Raw genomic sequence first — 18,353 nt, 5'->3', positions numbered from 1 at the left:
TACTTCCTAACGGCTTATTGCCAGGAGGAAGATTTACCAGTTCCCAAGTGTGGTTGGACAAGATAGACTCTATCTCACTATTGATAGCCTCTTCCCAGAATGGTCCTTCCGGGGACGTTATAGCTTCCTTATACGTCCGAGGTTCATTTTCTAATAAGTATGTCATAAAATCAGGTCCAAAGGATGTGGCGGTCTTTTGCCTCTTGCTACGTCTAGGTTCATATTCTATGTCCTCTACGGTATCAGTATCAGTTGTAGCATCTCGAGGTATCTCAACCTGATCATCATCATTACCACTTGATTCATGTTTTTTCTTATACGGAAATATGTCTTCAAAGAAAGTAACTTCCCTTGATTCAATCACCGTATTAATATGTATATCTGAGACATCAGATTTATACACTAGAAAGCGATAAGCACTACTATTAAGTGCATAACCGATGAATACACAATCCACGGTTTTAGGTCCGATTCTTAACCTCTTAGGTTTAGGAACCGCAACCTTAGCCAAACACCCCCACACTCTAAAGTATTTCAGGGATGGCTTCTTTCCTTTCCATATATCATATGGTATGCTTTTTATCTTTTTGTGGGGCATTCTATTAGTAATATAATTAGCCGTCAACATGGCTTCCCCCCACAAATTCTGTGGTGAACCGGACGTAATTAACATAGCATTCATCATCTCTTTCAGTGTCCGATTTTTCCTTTCTGCAATCCCATTTGATTGCGGTGAATAAGGAGCTGTTGTCTGGTGTATAATACCAGACTCTATACAGAATTCCTCGAAAGGGCCATCATATTCTCCCCCACGATCGCTCCTTACCATTTTAATTTTCTTGTTGAGTTGATTCTCAACTTCACTTTTATATTGCTTAAAAGCAACAATAGCTTCATCTTTACTATTGAGTAAGTACACATAACAATATCTACTGCAATCATCAATAAATGTAATAAAATATTTCTTATTACCCCTAGATGGTGTAGATTTCATGTCACATATATCAGTATGTATTAAATCTAACAACTCGGTTGATCTTTCAACTGATTTAAAAGGTAATTTCGAAAATTTTGATTCAACACATACTTGGCACTTATTATTTAAACATTCAAATTTAGGTAATAAATCTAAATGTATTAAACTCTTAATGGACTTTAGATTAACATGTCCTAATCTACTATGCCATAAATTAGAAGACTCAAGCAAGTAGACAAAAGTAGTAGTATTATTAATAATATTGGAGTTGTTTACAGTCATCACATTCAGTTTGAAAAGGCCCCTACTAAGGTAGCCCTTTCCTACATACACATCATTCTTAGTAAGTACAAACTTATCAGAAACAAATACAAGTTTAAAGCCATTCTTGCTTAACAGAGATCCAGAGACTAAGTTCTTGCGAATATCAGGCACATGGAGCACATCATTTAGTGTCACTATCTTGCCAGATGTCATTTTCAAAGCCACTTTGCCCACTCCTTCAACTTTTGAAGTAGATGAATTACCCATATAAAGTTTCTCATCATTATCAGTAGGAGTATAGGAGGAGAACATCCCCTTATTTGAACAGACATGTCTGGTGGCACCAGTGTCCACCCACCATTCGTTGGAGTCTCCCATCAGATTGCACTCCATCACCACTGCTGCCAGATTCAGTTCTTCAACCTGATCAGCAATATCAACCATATTGGCTTGAGTGCTCTTCTTCTTCTTATTGAACTTTTGTGGCTTCCTCTGATCTTTCCTTTGTTCCTTCTTACAATCCTTTGCACGGTGGCCAGGATTCCCACAATTGAAACAGTTGCCTTTGAACTTTTTGCCCTTTCCTTGCTTAGCATTTCCATCTTCAGAATATTTCCTCTTCTTTGACTTTGATCCCTCTTCAACTACATTAGCTTTGGAGATCATAGGATTGTTGTCATTCCTCTTGTCAGACATCTTATTGTCTTCTTCTATTCTCAATCTGGTAACCAGATCTTCAAGTGTCAATTCCTTGCGCTTATGCTTCAGATAATTCTTGAAGTCTCTCCAAGAGTTTGGTAATTTCTCTATGAAAGCAGCAACTTGAAAAGACTCACTAAGAGACATTCCTTCTGCATGAATTTCATGCACAATCACTTGAAGTTCCTCAACTTGACTCACAACAGATTTGGAGTCTACCATCTTGAAGTCCAAGAATCTGCCAACTATGAATTTTTTCAAGGCAGCATCCTCAGTTTTATACTTCTTGTCCAGACTTTCCCAAAGTTCCTTACTAGTCTTCAGGGTACAGTACACATTATACAGTGAGTTGTCTAGAGCATTGAGAATATAGTTCCTGCAAAGGAAGTCAGAATGCTTAAAAGCATCAATGGCAGCAACCTTTTCCTTGTCAGACTCTTCTCCCTCTTTCAGTTTAGGAGCATCTTCCTTGAGGAAACGGTCTAGACTCAGAGTTGTCAAATAGAACAACATCTTCTGTTGCCAGCGTTTGAAATTTGTTCCATTCAGTTTTTCAGGCTTGTCAGCATGCATTGGAACAGAGGCAGTAACATTGGCATTGCTAGTACTTACATTAGCCATTTCTGTTACACAAACAGAATCCGAAATTAATCACACAGATTAATTTATCACACAATAAATAAAACAGAAACAATATATATAACGAAAAATAAATACTGATCACAGGTTCAAAAAACACCAAACTGTCTTAAGATTGTTAGTGAAGACAGTGGGTGATATTATATCACTAATAGATTTGAACCCATGTATAAAGCAGAGGAGGTAGATGATCAGAATTATCACTGTGTAATTAAAAATATTAAAAACAGACTTACTTGTCAGTGGCAGAATGATGAAACAGACAGAATGAAAGGATGAATATATGCAGTATCAGAGGAATTAAATCCGAGCCCACAGAACGTGTCTCCTTAAGACAATTTGCCCCCTCACTGATGCCTAAGGTTGATGGACACTTGTCTCCCAGGATAGAACGGATTTCGTCTGAAGAATGGTGGCACTACCAATCAACAGCCCAAACGAACACAACAAAATGCCAGAGGAAGTCACACCGGAGGATGAACAACAGTATGCAAAACCGGAAGAAGAAAAATTCCGGCAGAGTTTAAGTGCAGAAAAAACTGGATAGATTTCTGAAGGTGTCAGTGTCTATTTATAGACACTGACCGGTCACGATGAACAGTCGCCGGCGGCGAACCGCCGTGTCTGATGGCGGCGAACGGGTGCGACTGGTGACTGTTCCGACGAACAGATACGACCGGTGACCGGTTCAGCGAGCAGACACAACCGGTGACTGGTTCACGAAGGGAAAGAACCGGTTCGGTTCAATACTGCTCAAAAACCGGCGGGTAGAAACATTTTTTGGTTGGAGGGAAGCAACGGTAAATTTTTTGGACAAAATATTAAAAAATAATTTAATAAAAAATTATTTTTTTTATTACACACTATGAACCGAACCGAACCGAACCGATCCAAGCCGGCCGGACGGACGGCGGCGGCGGCGCGCGCGTGTGTGGTGAACCAATGCTCACCTAGCTCTCCCCCTACATAAAACATGTAGTGACCCAAGGGCCAATCTAAGAGAGGGAAGTGGGAGCTTATATACTCTCCCATTTCCTACTAATTGTCCAATGTGAGACTTGTTGAAACTCACACACCTCTTCATCTTCCCTTTTTCTCTTTTCTTTATTAACCCACTTCTTATTCATAACCAATGGATCATTGTACATTAATTCATTCATTAATTCCAACAAGAACACCAACAATAATGGAGAAGAATGCTCTCTCGACGAAGAAGGATGTTGTTGAAGACTTTTAATTTTAGAAAACAAATTATTATTTTTAACTTTCAGGCCAAAACGACATAGTTTTGCTTAGCAAAAAATAAAGTTATCTCAAGTGACTAGAGAAATATTTTCCCTATATATATGACTTTATCGTTTCTCAAGTCATATGAGATATCTTTATTTTCGGCCACCCTAAAACTACGTCGTTTTGAGTGTTAGGAGAATTAATGAAGGGTGTTTTGATATTTTTGTTTGTTTATTTATTGGGTTTGTTTTTTCTGATGTTACTTTAGATAACTTTATCTAATGTTCATCGAAACGACGTCATTTTGGGACAGAAATCATGGTATTTTTGTAATTTTAATTTATTTCAGGGTTATAATAGTCTTTATCACTCTAATTTTTTAATTTTTCAACCCCAAAACGACGTCGTTTCGATGAACATTAGATAAAGTTATCTAAAGTAACATCAGAAACTTTTTCCCCTTATTTATTATATGAATTTTACCAAAACACCATTCATTAATTCTCCTAACACCCAAAATGACGTAGTTTTGGAGTGGACAGAGATAAAATTACCTTAAGTGACTTGAGAAATATGTTTCTCTCTCTCTCACACACATACATACATATATATATATATATATATATATATATATATATATGGAAAAAAAGTATAATGTTGTAGGAAAGTTGTTAGATTATGTTATATAAATATTGATGGTGGACCAATTGCTATTTCCAAAAAAGGAAAAAAAGTGTGAGACCCATCATCATTGTCTTTATAACATAACCTAATAATTTTCCTACAACATAACATTCATATAACCCATATACTTTTGTCGAGTCGGGGCTGAGTCCCAATTCAAAGCTTGATAAAACATGGTGATAGCTTGGGGGGGGTCGTCTAAAACCTCCTTGTCTTATTTTCGGAGAGGGCACCTAGCTTCCCGAAAGTATTATGAAAAGGGTTTTCAATCCATTGAAGCCCATTTTCACTGATTCTTCTCTCTTTTCGTCCAACCAAGGTCAATAAGTTGTTAGGCAATCCCACCTCCACTAAGTGAGAGTGAAGACGAGTTCTTATTTCTAGAACTTATCGGTTAAGTGTTGGTAAGTCTTTAAAATTATAGTAAAAAATTCCTGAATGAATTTTAATGAAAAATTAGTTCTAGATTTTTCATTTCTATTTCTCAGAGTGCATTAAACTGAATGTTAAATTTTAATAACATAATTGATGACTTAATTTTATAGGAGCTTAACTAAGAAAAATGGATAGAGTAGTCATATAACAGATGCCAAATAATAGTCACCAAGGCCAAATTGAGTAAGAAGGTTAAGATAAATAGTTAATTATTTTTGTTATAAATGAGAAAGTGTCTACACATCTTTTATATGTGATACTAATGAGTTAAAGAACTCACCTAAGTTTCACATTCAACTTCATAAGAGACCATTTCCTTTGTGTAAATAATGTAATACAAGGGTAACGCTCATTTCTAAAATTGCAAGTAAGTGTTTAAGAGATATATAAAGCACGTGTAACATCAAAGGACACAACTATTAACACAGTAACACTTTGCACACAGCACTTTCAAGGAAGCATTTGGTATATTTACTATTTTTATTTACAGTTATATATTTTCTGTTTTTATCATTTTTTAATAAAAATTTGAAAACATGAAATGAAATAAAAATACACTTATTAAAAATACAAACATAAAAAAATACACTACTTTAATTTTCCAAGTTCTTTGCATAAATCTTTTTTCTCGTTTTCTATATAGTCAATTCTAGCATACTTTGTTTTTATTTTATCTTTTTGGTTTTAAATTTCAAGTTAATTCACAGATCATTTATGATATAAATCGGTATCTTTGCGTCGCATCTATAAGTAACTTGAACGGAGTTTCTCCAGTTGCAGACTGGATGGTCGTCTTGTATCCCCCATAAGACAAATTGTAGCTGCTGGACCCAATGTCCGCAATTGGTGCAGCTATACCAGTCCGGGTTGCACTTGCGGGTTCAACGTTGGTGTTAAGGCGGGTATCCAAGATTGCATCGCTGATGCGAATCGTGTTGTAGTCAAATATTGGTTCATCGCCTAGGTTAGGCTCATTAACAGGTTGCTCCACCAATACTGGGTTGGCCGGCGGCGGTTGCTGGTAGCTATTACTTCTTGTATTCACAATATTGATTGTGGGTAGGAGTTTATTCTTTCTCAGATATAGTGCCAATGTTCTGTTCTTGTGCCACAGGTATCTGGTCAAAGACTAGTATGTTAATTTTGAATCTAGAAACTCTCTTGTGCATCTATGAAAAGATCGTTGTGCATTGGGAATAATAACTTTATCAAAAGGATAATGTGTGTGTAAAGTAATTACATAACAATAGTAGGATGGGAGAGTGTCCATAGCTACGGATTTTATCTTTTATTAATAGGATTTACTCGTGAGAATTGAAATTCTGGACCTTATAGGACTCTTTGGAGACCCATTTTCACTGATTCGAAACTAGAACATTTTTGCTTTTACTTCTCATTCTGTAACTTTCTATTTTGCTTTTTTTATAAACTATTATGTAAGACAATTGTATTGTTTAAGCTGATGGAAGTCGCATAGCTGGTGCATTAATACTACAGATTCATTTAAATAGGCTAAAAACGAGCCAACTCACGAGTCATTTTTGAGGCCACCCTAACTCGGCTCGGGTTGGATTGGGTTGAATTTTCTAACTCATTTTTTTTTGGGTTATATGCGGGTTGGACCAGGTTGAGCCGGGTAGGCCCGTTTTGCCAACCCTACTCATAATCAATAGAAGAGTGTAGAGCACGTTGACTCTTTGGATGAATTCCGCTAGCTTAACACTTATGGGGCGTTTGGTACAGGAGAAATTTTTTTTTGTCCTGAAATCTCAATTTTCAGAAATATGATTTTTACATTCAATTTATGATAATATCTGAAAATTAAAAATTTAGGGGGGGGTGTATTGGATTAGGATTTTAAAAGACTTTTTTGAGATAAAAAATCCTACAAATTTTAAAAGACATTTTAGAATTGGAGAGACTTTAAAGACTTTTTTGAAAGACTTCTTTTACAACCAAGATTTCGTAAGAATGAATTTTAAAGGATTTTAATAGAATTTATAAGATTTGAAAGGACAATATGAATATATAAGATTTTGAAAAATCATATGAATTTTTAACAAACATTCAAAATTACAAGAGTCAATACAAAAGGTAAAGGTTATACTTACAACCTATTTTTATTTACAATATTTTACAACCATATCTTAACCGTTGATTTCCGTCAATCATCGGTTATCATTCATTGCAAATTAAATATTAATTAATAAATTTGATTTACGAAAATAATAACTATTGATTGACGGAAATCAACGATTAAGATATGATTGTAAAAGATTGTAAACAAAAATAGGTTGTAAGTATAATCTTCCCTATAAAAAAATAACAAATAAATGCAATGAAATTAATAAAAAAAAGTAAAACCTAATATAATTTTCTCAATCAGTAAAACATAATATAATTTTTAACAAACATTCAAAATTACTAAACAATAGCTTTTCACATATCTAATGAGTCGAAAATTATCTTCTTCATTTGGTATCTAAGCTATGCATATATGATTATAAGACCCAATTTTTTTAATTATAAAAGTAATTCTAAATTTGCATATAGAACCTAAAGTTCATGATAAAATTTCGTTTGAAATTTTTGCAATTGATCTTGAAAACTTTGGGGTTTTTGAAATTTTCTAACCATATGAATCTGAAATTTTGAGTTTAATTACATGAAAGTTTAGAAAATTTCTCAAATTTTTTTAATCGATACATTGAAACCTTAAATTGCTCTGGGACTTTTCATAAATAAGCTTTTAGTTATCTATTGACACAAAATTGTTTGAAATCGTTTGCTATAGTAAAGGAATTTCGTTCTGTTATGAAATATAGGGTTCATATTATGAAAGTTTCAATCTTTCTTTAAATTGATATTGTTTCATTGATGTAAAACGAAAATTGGTTTGGGGATTTTAGTTTCCCTGTTATTTTTCCACTGTTTTATGTTGTTTTTAATACAAAAATCACACGTTTTTATGCCAAGAAAAACCGCGACCAATAGCTTGAAAAATTACTCTTTAAACTTCCAAAATTTCTCAAAAATGGCTGAAAAACATGTTATTTTTGAGATAGATTATATTAAAATCTCGCTGATTTGTTGTAGGTTATTTTGTGATTAAAATCGCTAAAAAATATGCTCTTTTTTTTTAGTTTTGACGAAGCTCCCATGGTGGAACCCAATTTTCGAGCAGTCAACCTGCCAAGAGAAGAAGAAACACTGCAATAGAAGAATATCAAGAAATCATAGGGGTTGGGATGAGATTGTGAGAGTGGCATCCTATTTATATTTTTCACTAAAAAGTCTCACGAAATCTACACCAATAGAAAATCCATTAAAATCGTCGGATTTTTGATTACCACGAGATTTTGATTCCATTGTTTAATATCCTGATTGAATACCAATGGATTTGGACAAATTCTAAAATAATCCTTTAAAATCCTAATTGAATACCGCGTGACTGTTTTTCAATCCATTAAAATCCTAATCGAATACCAACAGATTTTTTTCTCCAAAAATAATCCATTAAATTTTTTTTGAAATCTCAATCCAATACACCCCTCTCAATCAAGATTTTTTTTTTTTTTTATTTATATTATTTTATTTTTCTATTTTTTTTCTTGGGTCTTCTAAATTACGGACCTCATAATTAGAAGGATTACATCGAATATTCTGAATTGGAAGAATAAAACGATTTTTATGAGCACATAATTGAACTAACGTAGCTTCATCTGCCATCCAACCAATCCACGTGTACGATCACAGTAGTCTCAGACCCAACACAAAGGCCATAGGTCCCCTCTATCTGAACATCTTAAATTAGATTATAGATTACTGTGCTACGTACACTGTCCTCTAATCACTCTCTGTCTCTCTCTCTCTCTTCCTCAAATTATTATTATTAATTTTTTTTTTTTCATCCTTTGTCGTCTTCTCATTGCCTCTCCTCCCTTTCAATAATAATTTAATAAAAGAAAAAGGAAAAGAAAAAATTAATTGAAGGAGGAAGAAGAATCATCACCATCGTCAGAGTTAACGATTACCAATCAAACCTCAACTTCTGCGTTACCCACCCATTCGAATCCAGGGATCTGCTTCTGGTAAAAATTTCTCCATTTCAAATCTCCTCTATTCCTTGTTTTCATCTTAACATCAATTTCCGTCGATAATGCTTATGTTCATCGTGATTATGCTTATAAAAATCCTCTCTTTTTTTGGGTTAGAAAGATGAATGAATTCGAGTTTTTCCGTTCGCAAGTTCTTGCATCCCTTTAATCGGTTCTGGTGGTGGAGGATCGCGTAGACCCATTAGGTTTTTAACCTCAATTTTGCTTCTTCTTTTTTTCCACCCTACCCTTTTGAAATTATTAAATCGATTCGAAGGCACATCTTCCGTTTCTTCTAATTTTAATATAAATTTTAATTCTTTTAGTTTGGATTAGGCTATTTTAGTTTCTCTGCTGGATTGGGCACTATAGTAGTCTATAAAGCCTAGGAATGTAGGATTAGGTATTAATTTGTTTCACTCTTTTGATGACCTGGGTGATCTTTATCCTCGTCTATTCTGACCTGATTACTATCAAGTTCATGTAGTATCTTTTAGCTTTCGTACTTAGGATGCTGACATTTGAGTGATGCATTATTGGCCTCTTTGGTATAGGTGAGAAATGAGGGTGGAGTAAAAGCTTTGCATTGAGACATCTTGAACATCTTAACACTTCTAAAGATTTTTGATAAAGACTATCTTTTGGGATATTTTGTTCTTGGCATTATGTCAAAGCCTTTTAAACCAAACTGTTTCAACCCTGTCTTTGTAACTAAATAAAATTCTCAGAAGTGGCATGTGGCCATTTCCTAAGAGCTTAAACTTTTGAAACAATTGATTCTTTGACAAATACATGATATAATTTCATCACTAATCCTCTTAATATGTGCATTTACTGAGCAAATTTCCAAGCTCCTGCTACTGTCCTTACTGTAAGATTATTTAAACTACGGCATTTTGTCACTGAACTTGTTGCTCAATCAACCTGTCTTTAAGACTTTGGTATGATATTATTTCAGAGCAGCCCTGTCCCACCCCCACCAGGTGCTTTGTAGCTTCTATATAACAAAAAGAAATTGACATTTTTGTTCTGCCTCTACCATAAGTTTCATAGCACTGTGGCTACTAGTATCACATCTTATTTAATTTAAGTGTATCAAGGCATGCATCAGTGAGGAACATGCCAGTTTATTACAGTCATCTTGCTTGGTATGCGGGGTATAAAATAGTCTTGAAAATATTCAGTACTCAACATAATATTGAAGTAGTGGGTTTTCTTAGTGACAAGCTACTTGTGAAAAGTTTGTTTTCTTTCTTTTCTCGTTTCTCTTCAGTCTAGATCTCCTGTTGATGATGAATGTGCTCCTTAGCACTGAATCAGACATGAATGGTCCAAGAAGAATACATGTTTGAGCTTTTTGGACTAGTTTTATCTGATTTGTGTTACTGGAGCAGCTTTAGGCTTTTTGGTGAACTGTTTTACTCTCTTATGTTTATATATGACACCTTATTTTATTGCATTTATTAAATAGCTAAATTCTGATTGTGTCTGTGGCAAGGCATGCTATACTCTTTAGTATCATGGTCAAAGGTGTCGTCTGCAGGTTATATATAGGACTCTTTGCGCAGCTTGCTCATAGCTTGAGATTTGAGAACCTAATATGAGTTTTCTGTTGATCAATTTAGGTTGGATAGCTTGATTCTAATGCATGGTCAAAGGAGGACTATTGGGTCCTTCCCAGCAATTGATAGTATGAAGCAAGGGCCTGGTTCTAGTAGCACTGATATGAATCGTCAGTCTTCCTTGAATCATGTGCAAAATGCAGTAGATTTCCGTTTGTCAGATTATAGAGGGTCTTCTGGTGAGACTGCATGTTTACGTGGTACTGGTCCTAATGCTCAGAGCTTCAGTGGCTGGAATTCTGGTGAACCTAGTTCAAGACTGAATCTGATCAACCAAATCAATGATGAAGGTCTGAAACCAGAACATGGGCTTTCTTCTTCATGTAGTGCTACTGCTGAGGATGGTCCAAGACCTGAGGAAAGGCAATTTGAACCGAATAATGGAATTTTTCCTGTTAGTTCAAATACTAATTTACATGGGAATCACTCTAGAATTCACCCTTCCCTTTTGCACGGTTCCAGCCCTAATCATATAACCCAGAATATTAGTCTGGATATGGGGCACATTGCTAGCACTGCTGATCGTGGGAAGGGCAAAGAAGCTGGTAGTGGTGTTAATAACAATTCTAATGGATTAGATATAGAGAAGACATCATTTGGCAATGCTTCATATAATCATTTAGGAACTCCATCTGAAAGTTCTGGATACATGGCTTTGGGAGATAGTGCCAGTTCAAGTTCTTCTTTAGTTAATTGGGGTCCTTCCTGCAAGAGAAAAGCCCTTGAAGGTAGTTCGAGGCAACTGTGTACTGGAGGAAGCTCAATCTCTCTTGTACAATCTGAAAATGGTTGCTGGCCTACTGCTCCTGTTGATCTTAATGCTTCTAGCAGTTTAAGTGATTCAACACCTCTTGAGGATATTCCTGTTAATAGTCCTCCATTACAGCAGAATACAAGAAATGAAGTGAGACAAGAAGCTTCGAATGCATTTCCTTTGATAAGTGTTGCGGAAAATGTGGAAAGACCTCAGAGACATTTTGAAAGGAGAATAATCCAACTACAGCATCAGGAACTTGTACCTCTCAATTTACCATCAACAGGGAGTGCTAGGCATCATAATCATTCTTCTCTGCATCAAATACCTGGCTCTCACTCATTTAATGATGCTTTGGAATTGAGGTTAACAGCTGGAGTAACAGCTGCTAACTCTGGTGCTCCTCAGAACCAGTCACCTGCCCTACACATGCATCCTTTTCCTTGGAATAGAGCTGCTAATCCTAGAGGGGCCAGATCTTCAATTACCATGGAAGAATTTAATTTAGGAATCTTTCCGAGAGATAGTACTGAGCACCCCATGAATGTGCCTGCATCTTCAGGTCATGAACTTACAGGTTGGCATACATCCTCTGGTGATGTGAGCAATTCTGGAGGTGTACCTACTACATCCTGGATTGGATCCAGTTCAAATGTCCACTCATTACCTAATCCCAGCTGGAGTTTTAACCATGAAGTCCCAACAGAACATCTTCAGAGAGTGTCAGAGTTCAGTCCTTGGTCCCTTTTCCCTTCATTAAGCTCAGCATCTGGTGTTCATAATGGCCATTCTACCCAATCTCCTTCTGGTCCTCCTTCATTTACTCAGGGTTCTAGCAACAATCAATCATATCTAAGAATGTTGATGGAAAGAAGAGGTAGTGATGTTTTCTCTTCTCCTCATTCACTGCGAGCATTAGCTGTTGACAATGAGGGGAGACGCCGACTAATATCTGAGGTATTATCACTATTTGTTTTCCTTTTTACAAAATATGTGGTGCTATTACTTGAAGGCTACGCCATGCAGGTATGGTACTTTTAGTATAAAAATATATTCATATGGCCAGGATTCAGAATTTAGACAACGGGAAATATGTTTCAGAGAATAAATAGTACAAATTTTCACAAATTCATACCATTGCTTGATAATACTTATGATGGTAATATAATTTCCTTGTGCTGCCTCATCTTTTCATAATTTTGCAGTTTCCTTATCTGCAAAATCGCTTATTTGTAGCAGCCAACTAAACAGCATCTTGAATTCTTGATAAAGTGAAATTTGATCAAGAAGTTAGCTAAATTTGGTGCCACTGTTAGTTCTACTTTGTCTCACTATCTAGTTGTTCTTTGTGCCAGATTCGCCAAGTCTTGACTGCAATGCGGAGGGGTGAGAACTTACGAGCTGAGGTTCGAACTTAAGTGTATAAACATATTTCTTTAGAGTTTATGACATTCATACATTGCGTTGTGAAATCAATATTGGAGGAATATTGTCATTGGTTGATGTCACTTGATGGTGTTTCAATGTACCTATTTCTTCATCTTGGGGAGAAACTCTTCTAAGGGTGAAATACTCACGTTAGGATTGGGTTAATAGTATGTGAGCAATTATCACCACTAGACCCCATTAATTGAATGACAGGTGAAGGGAAAGTTTAACCAAAAAAGCTGGTTACATCTTCGGTGTTTATATATTTTTTAGATAAAAATTTACCTTTTTTTGTTCACGATTCTCTTCAAATTGGCATGTTTGTTCATGTATATATTTAAGTTGCAATAGAAATATTTGCTTTTGAAGCAAGCACGACAAGCCTGTTAGCTTCATCAGGCAATGTTCTAGTGGACATCTCAATACTCGACTATTGAGAATGCTAACTTAACCTTTTCCTTTGACACTTGTAAAATTTCAGGATTATATGGTCTTTGACCCTTTCCTATATCATGGCATGGCTGAAATGCATGACAGGCATAGAGAAATGCGCCTTGATGTTGACAACATGTCTTATGAGGTAAAATATATATGGTATTCCCATCCATCAGCAATGTTGCTCTCTTTTATTTCTTCTGACTTGGACTGGGATTGCAGGAATTGTTGGCATTGGAGGAACGTATAGGAGACGTGAGCACTGGATTGAGTGAGGATATCATTAATAAGTTGTTGAAACAGCAAATTTATGTGTCTGTCATGGCAGAGTCTACTACAAATCTGGAACCTTGCTGTATCTGTCAGGTACGAGTCATGGCTGTCTCAGCTAGTAAAAGTAAAAAGGGGACATGAAAACAGATATAATGGCGCTTCTAACTTCTTATGAGCTTGATACTTACTTCATTTTTCTTGTTCTCCGATGATGGCAGGAGGAATATGCTGATGGAGAGAATGTTGGTTCACTAGATTGTGGGCATGAGTTCCACAGTAACTGCATCAAGCAGTGGCTAATACAGAAGAACATGTGCCCCATTTGCAAAACAACGGCCTTAGCTACATGATGGGGAGAACCTCTTCTGTCAGTTTGATATTTAGCTGGCTCCTTGTATAACTTGTTTTGCTTGATGAACTTCCTCTTTCTTAAAGAGAACAGGACCTCTCATCTGTCAGGATTGGTGACAAAAACATACCCAAAAAAAAGAAAAAAAGAAGAAGAGAACAACAAACATTGGTGGGTGAACAATAGTAGAGTTTCGTTTATACTGTCGTAATGGACAATTTACATGTCGTTTATGATGCTACAAGCACTTGAACTTTGTTAAATTTCATTACATATTAAAGACCGGTGGCTTCGGGAAGATTATTTCGATTACCGCGGTTGCTTACAACATGCAAAGAAGATAGTCTTGTTCTGTTTCTGTTTGATTCACCTAGTTTCACTTAATGCCAGTTTCAACTAGCACTCAAAAGAATACCAAAGTTGAGCACACTGCTTTCCAACGTGGTTCAGGCAATATATATATAGGAACATCGATCAAAGTGTCATTTTTTGGTAATTTTTTTTACTTAAATGTCACGTGAAGAGTACTTTTTAGACGTAATTCGTTACTATTGGTAGCGAATTAGTAATTTGCCACGACTGGTAGGGAATTATGTTCGCCAATTATTTTGTGACACGTGTCACATTTTTGCAAAATAAAGCTGACCGGACGTAATTCGCTATTAGTGGTAGTGAATTTGGTACACAATGTCGTCATGTGTCACAAAATTATTGGCGAATATAATTCGCTATAAGTCGTAGCTAATTACGTCGCGTGATAGTCTGATAAAAAGTACTGTTTGCGTGGTATTTGGATAAAAAATTTACTAAACAGTGACACTTTGGTCACTGTTCCATATATATAATTTCCTTATTATTGCTACTTAGAGAGTCGTGTCGTAGTTTAATTTAACCGGTTAGTACTTATTTGTGATTTATTGACAATCTTACTTGGCAATTTACACTTGGAGTTGGAGCAAACCATTGACTATCTTGTGTGTTATAATTTTTGGAAAACTTAGCTCAAGCCTCAAAGTCCCTAGAGAAGGCAACTGGGAAGAGGATTTTTTTAATTCTGACTGTGTAATTATTTGTGGGTAATTTAAAAAATTAAAGCTAAAATTAATTGATTCGGAGTGTAAAAAATCAGAATCATTTATAAGGACAGTTTGCTGTCAAATTTATTTGAAGTAAATTGTGAATATACAATATGGAAGAATCAATAGTCACACAATTTTGTTTTAAGATAAAAAGTTGTACGGAGATGGTAAGTTATTTCAATCAAACGTGCATGTCACATAATCACACAATTTTCGATATTGTTTTAACATAATTAAATAATAACTTGTGTAAGTTGAGCTTATTTTATTATCTCTTAGCAAACCAGTAACATTACGGCTAATTCATTTGCACCAAAACGTGGGCAGAATGCAGTTCTCAATTATGCAGGAACCAATGCACCTCCTTAGTCTTTTGATCCTCTTGTTTCTGAGCCAACCAATTTATATATGCTTGAAGCTTCTGCTCCTGCATTGTTAGAACAACCCCGATATGAAACCGTAGTTTGTATGTTCCTAACTTGATTGTGTTTTGTACTTGTTTCATAAGCAACGTTCGTATTTGTGGCCTTGTACCCGATACTACTATCTACACGGATGATGAAACCACCACGTTTCCTATACTGTTTTTTCTCTCAAAAGTAAAAGAGAATCTGCCGCTTTACAATACTATCATTATTTTCCATAGAGAGTGACGTGTAGAAAACATTTTAGAACCATCATAGTTACTAGTTAGTAATCAAATGTGCCCGATTACCTAGTTCACTTTTAAACCGAATACTGAATATATAATAATTATTTGTTCTTTAACGATGATTAACATGTTAAACAAGTCAAGGAAAGTCCCAATTTTTCTTATCAAACGGAAGTAGAAGATGCAAACAAAGCATAGACAAAGCTGTTTCAGAATAGCCACTTTGCGTGTTGCGTTTTTCTTGATTTGGATGGAACAGTTTCGAACAAACCATTTAGAAGCTTAGAGTGTTGCAAGACTAGCTTTGCGTTTTGTTGAGTAGTTTCTACTTTATAGAGCCAAAGGTGCTACATATAATGTATATACCATCAAACCAGCTTCGTTTTAACCGCCAACTTTTCCGCTTCATAAAAACTCAAAGCGAATAAATTGTCATGTAGTTGTGGCCACACCCCACAAGCTTAAATATCATTATTATAATTAAGATTATACAATTTTTTATATTTGCTTTATTTTTTTGTCACTTCTAGGGTACATGATGTTTGTTAAGATATAACATGTACGCAAACCGCAAGCCTGCATTCAAAGCCTAATTTTATGTACATAAAATAAAACATTCGTATCTCACATATGCTATTATTGACATTTTTTCTCTTCTCTCTCATCCTTTTCATCCATAACATCATTGGTTTTGATGAAGGGTTTATGAGGTATAAACACGTTTTTTTTTTTTTTTGTGTGTGTGGGTATAAAGGTGCACATTTTTAAATGTGCATATAACATTATTCTTAATTATATATAGCATATATATCTTCAATTTTAACTTTATGTATTTATAAGTAAATTTAATTGTAAAATGTATTATGAGTTGTTGTCTGTTGTCTCTTTTACTCTTGTTTAAGGTAATGAGACACATTTAGCAAATGTCAATAAATTTCCTTAACTAGTTGGCAAACAAAGGTTTTCCTTAAATTGTTTTTCTTAGAATATATTACTACCAGACTACACTAACATAGTTATAAAAACTGGATGGGCATGGCTTGTTAGTTTGAGGATAAATTCATTTCATATTCAAAATAGTTTTTAATTCAAATATTTATTTTAAAAAGCTTTAAATAAATTTTTTTTTAATAAATTAATGAAAATTAACATACACTAATTAGTTGATACAATTAATGTATTTAATTACTTTAATTTCAGTCAAATTTCATGATTTGAGTACATTAAAGTATTGACCGGTTTCAATTGAAAAAATTCAACAATGAAAAAAGGAATTTGATTTTCATGATGCTTAAAATTTCTTTTATACATTTTTTTAAGGGTTTGATGTTTGTCCGTTTAAAGGACATAAGTTATGTCATTTTAGGAGAAAGATAAACACAAAAAATAAAAATCATGGGGAAGAAAGTGAGTGTTTTTTTTTTAATTTAAATTTTAAATAAAAAATATTATTGTGTCTATCTCTTTTAAAATAACATAATTTTATGCCAATTAAAATGATAAATACTTTTTTTTTTAATCAAACGGAACATTAATTTGAACCGATGATATGAAGGCCAATACTGCTAGTTAAGCTGTTACTCAAAAATAAAGCTGAATGTAATCTATAAGTTACTCAGAGAATGGTGACAAAAAGAAACTAAATCATCATTACATTCACTCTTAACGTTAGCATCCTTTCTTCTCATTAAGAAGGTAGTTGAGAGTGTACTCATTGCTTATACTATATAACAACAAAGATGGTTACGGGAATTATTTCACTGCTTAGAAAGACAATACGAATAAATACTTTTTACATAAATTAATAAATAAAATTTATTAGTTTGAATCTACACCTTTAGAATATTTAGATTATCTAAATTAACGCATGAAAGAAAACCTATAAAATTAATAATATAAATTAATATTCATTAATGAAAACAATAAAATATGTCAACTTTTAAATGTGCATTTGTTTAGAGAGATCAGGTCCAAAGCACCAGGAAGATAAGCTCAAGAAACAAATAAGTACAAATAAGTACATACAGGATTGACACACAAATTATATAAAATATTCTTTTACTATAAAAGAAACAAAAGACTTGTTGTGAGGAGAGAAAAATAAAAGCAGATACCAATTAAATTTAGTGTCACTTAAGACAAAAGTATATAGTAAAATATTCTTTAATATCATAAACTTCATAAATGTAACATTTTAAAAATTACCATATAAGTGACAGGGGTAGAAGAAATTTAGATAAAAATATTTTTTAAAAAAAAAAACTGGGTTGAAATTCTCATAAACATAAAAGGAAAAATATCACTGCCCTTCCATCTTAAGAGTTGGACCAAATCTTTATTCTTGGCAACACAATGATAGGAGATGTCTTAAAATTTATCAAAATTTAGTTTATTTTAAGAATTTTTTTTCTCTTAAATATTTTGATTATATAAGCTTTTTAAAATTGAAATAAGTTACACTAAACAAGACGTCCAGGAAAATGATGTGGGACCCAGATATGAGAGAAGAAAGTTTTGTTGTACGCGGTGATTAGATTATCTGTATTTGTAGATATGCAAAGTAACGCCCATTGCCTTATGATTATATTTTGGTGTATTCTTAGCTAACCTCGTCATTTTTCTTTTCCTTTTTCTATTTTATATATATATTTAGGAGCTTCAACTAAACTCTGTCACCTTTGTATATACGAATCCTTCAATCTCTGCCTCAATCTCTCTGTCTCTCTCTAATATGGCC

The 18,353-nt window shown here is 34.3% G+C and overlaps 1 protein-coding gene across 1 annotated transcript; it reads left to right on the top strand.

Moving 5' to 3' along the window:
* The first annotated feature begins 8,823 nt into the window (after positions 1-8,823).
* Positions 8,824-14,199, top strand: LOC133300682 (E3 ubiquitin-protein ligase MBR2). The gene is made up of 6 exons (XM_061500253.1): positions 8,824-9,018; positions 10,650-12,357; positions 12,756-12,806; positions 13,310-13,408; positions 13,486-13,629; positions 13,755-14,199. The coding sequence occupies exons 2-6, from the start codon at positions 10,669-10,671 to the stop codon at positions 13,884-13,886; spliced, it is 2,115 nt and encodes a 704-aa protein (XP_061356237.1). The 5' UTR covers positions 8,824-9,018; positions 10,650-10,668; the 3' UTR covers positions 13,887-14,199.
* The last annotated feature ends 4,154 nt before the right edge of the window (positions 14,200-18,353 follow it).

This window comes from Gastrolobium bilobum, unplaced genomic scaffold (genome assembly GCF_033153095.1).
Source record: "Gastrolobium bilobum isolate Gb01-03AN ecotype WA unplaced genomic scaffold, APGP_CSIRO_Gbil_v1 utg19070, whole genome shotgun sequence".
In the NCBI taxonomy this organism is placed as follows: Eukaryota; Viridiplantae; Streptophyta; class Magnoliopsida; order Fabales; family Fabaceae; genus Gastrolobium; species Gastrolobium bilobum.
Note: the sequence above shows the minus strand (reverse complement) of the source record. Positions and strands in the feature narration are given on the sequence as shown.

Bases quoted from the DNA above. Each gene is read 5' to 3' on its own strand.
- LOC133300682 (XM_061500253.1), top strand. From the start codon at position 10,669: ATGCATGGTCAAAGGAGGACTATTGGGTCCTTCCCAGCAATTGATAGT. The intron at 12,807-13,309 runs GTTCGAACTTAA...GTAAAATTTCAG, and splicing joins GTGAGAACTTACGAGCTGAG to GATTATATGGTCTTTGACCC. The intron at 13,409-13,485 runs GTAAAATATATA...CTGGGATTGCAG, and splicing joins TTGACAACATGTCTTATGAG to GAATTGTTGGCATTGGAGGA.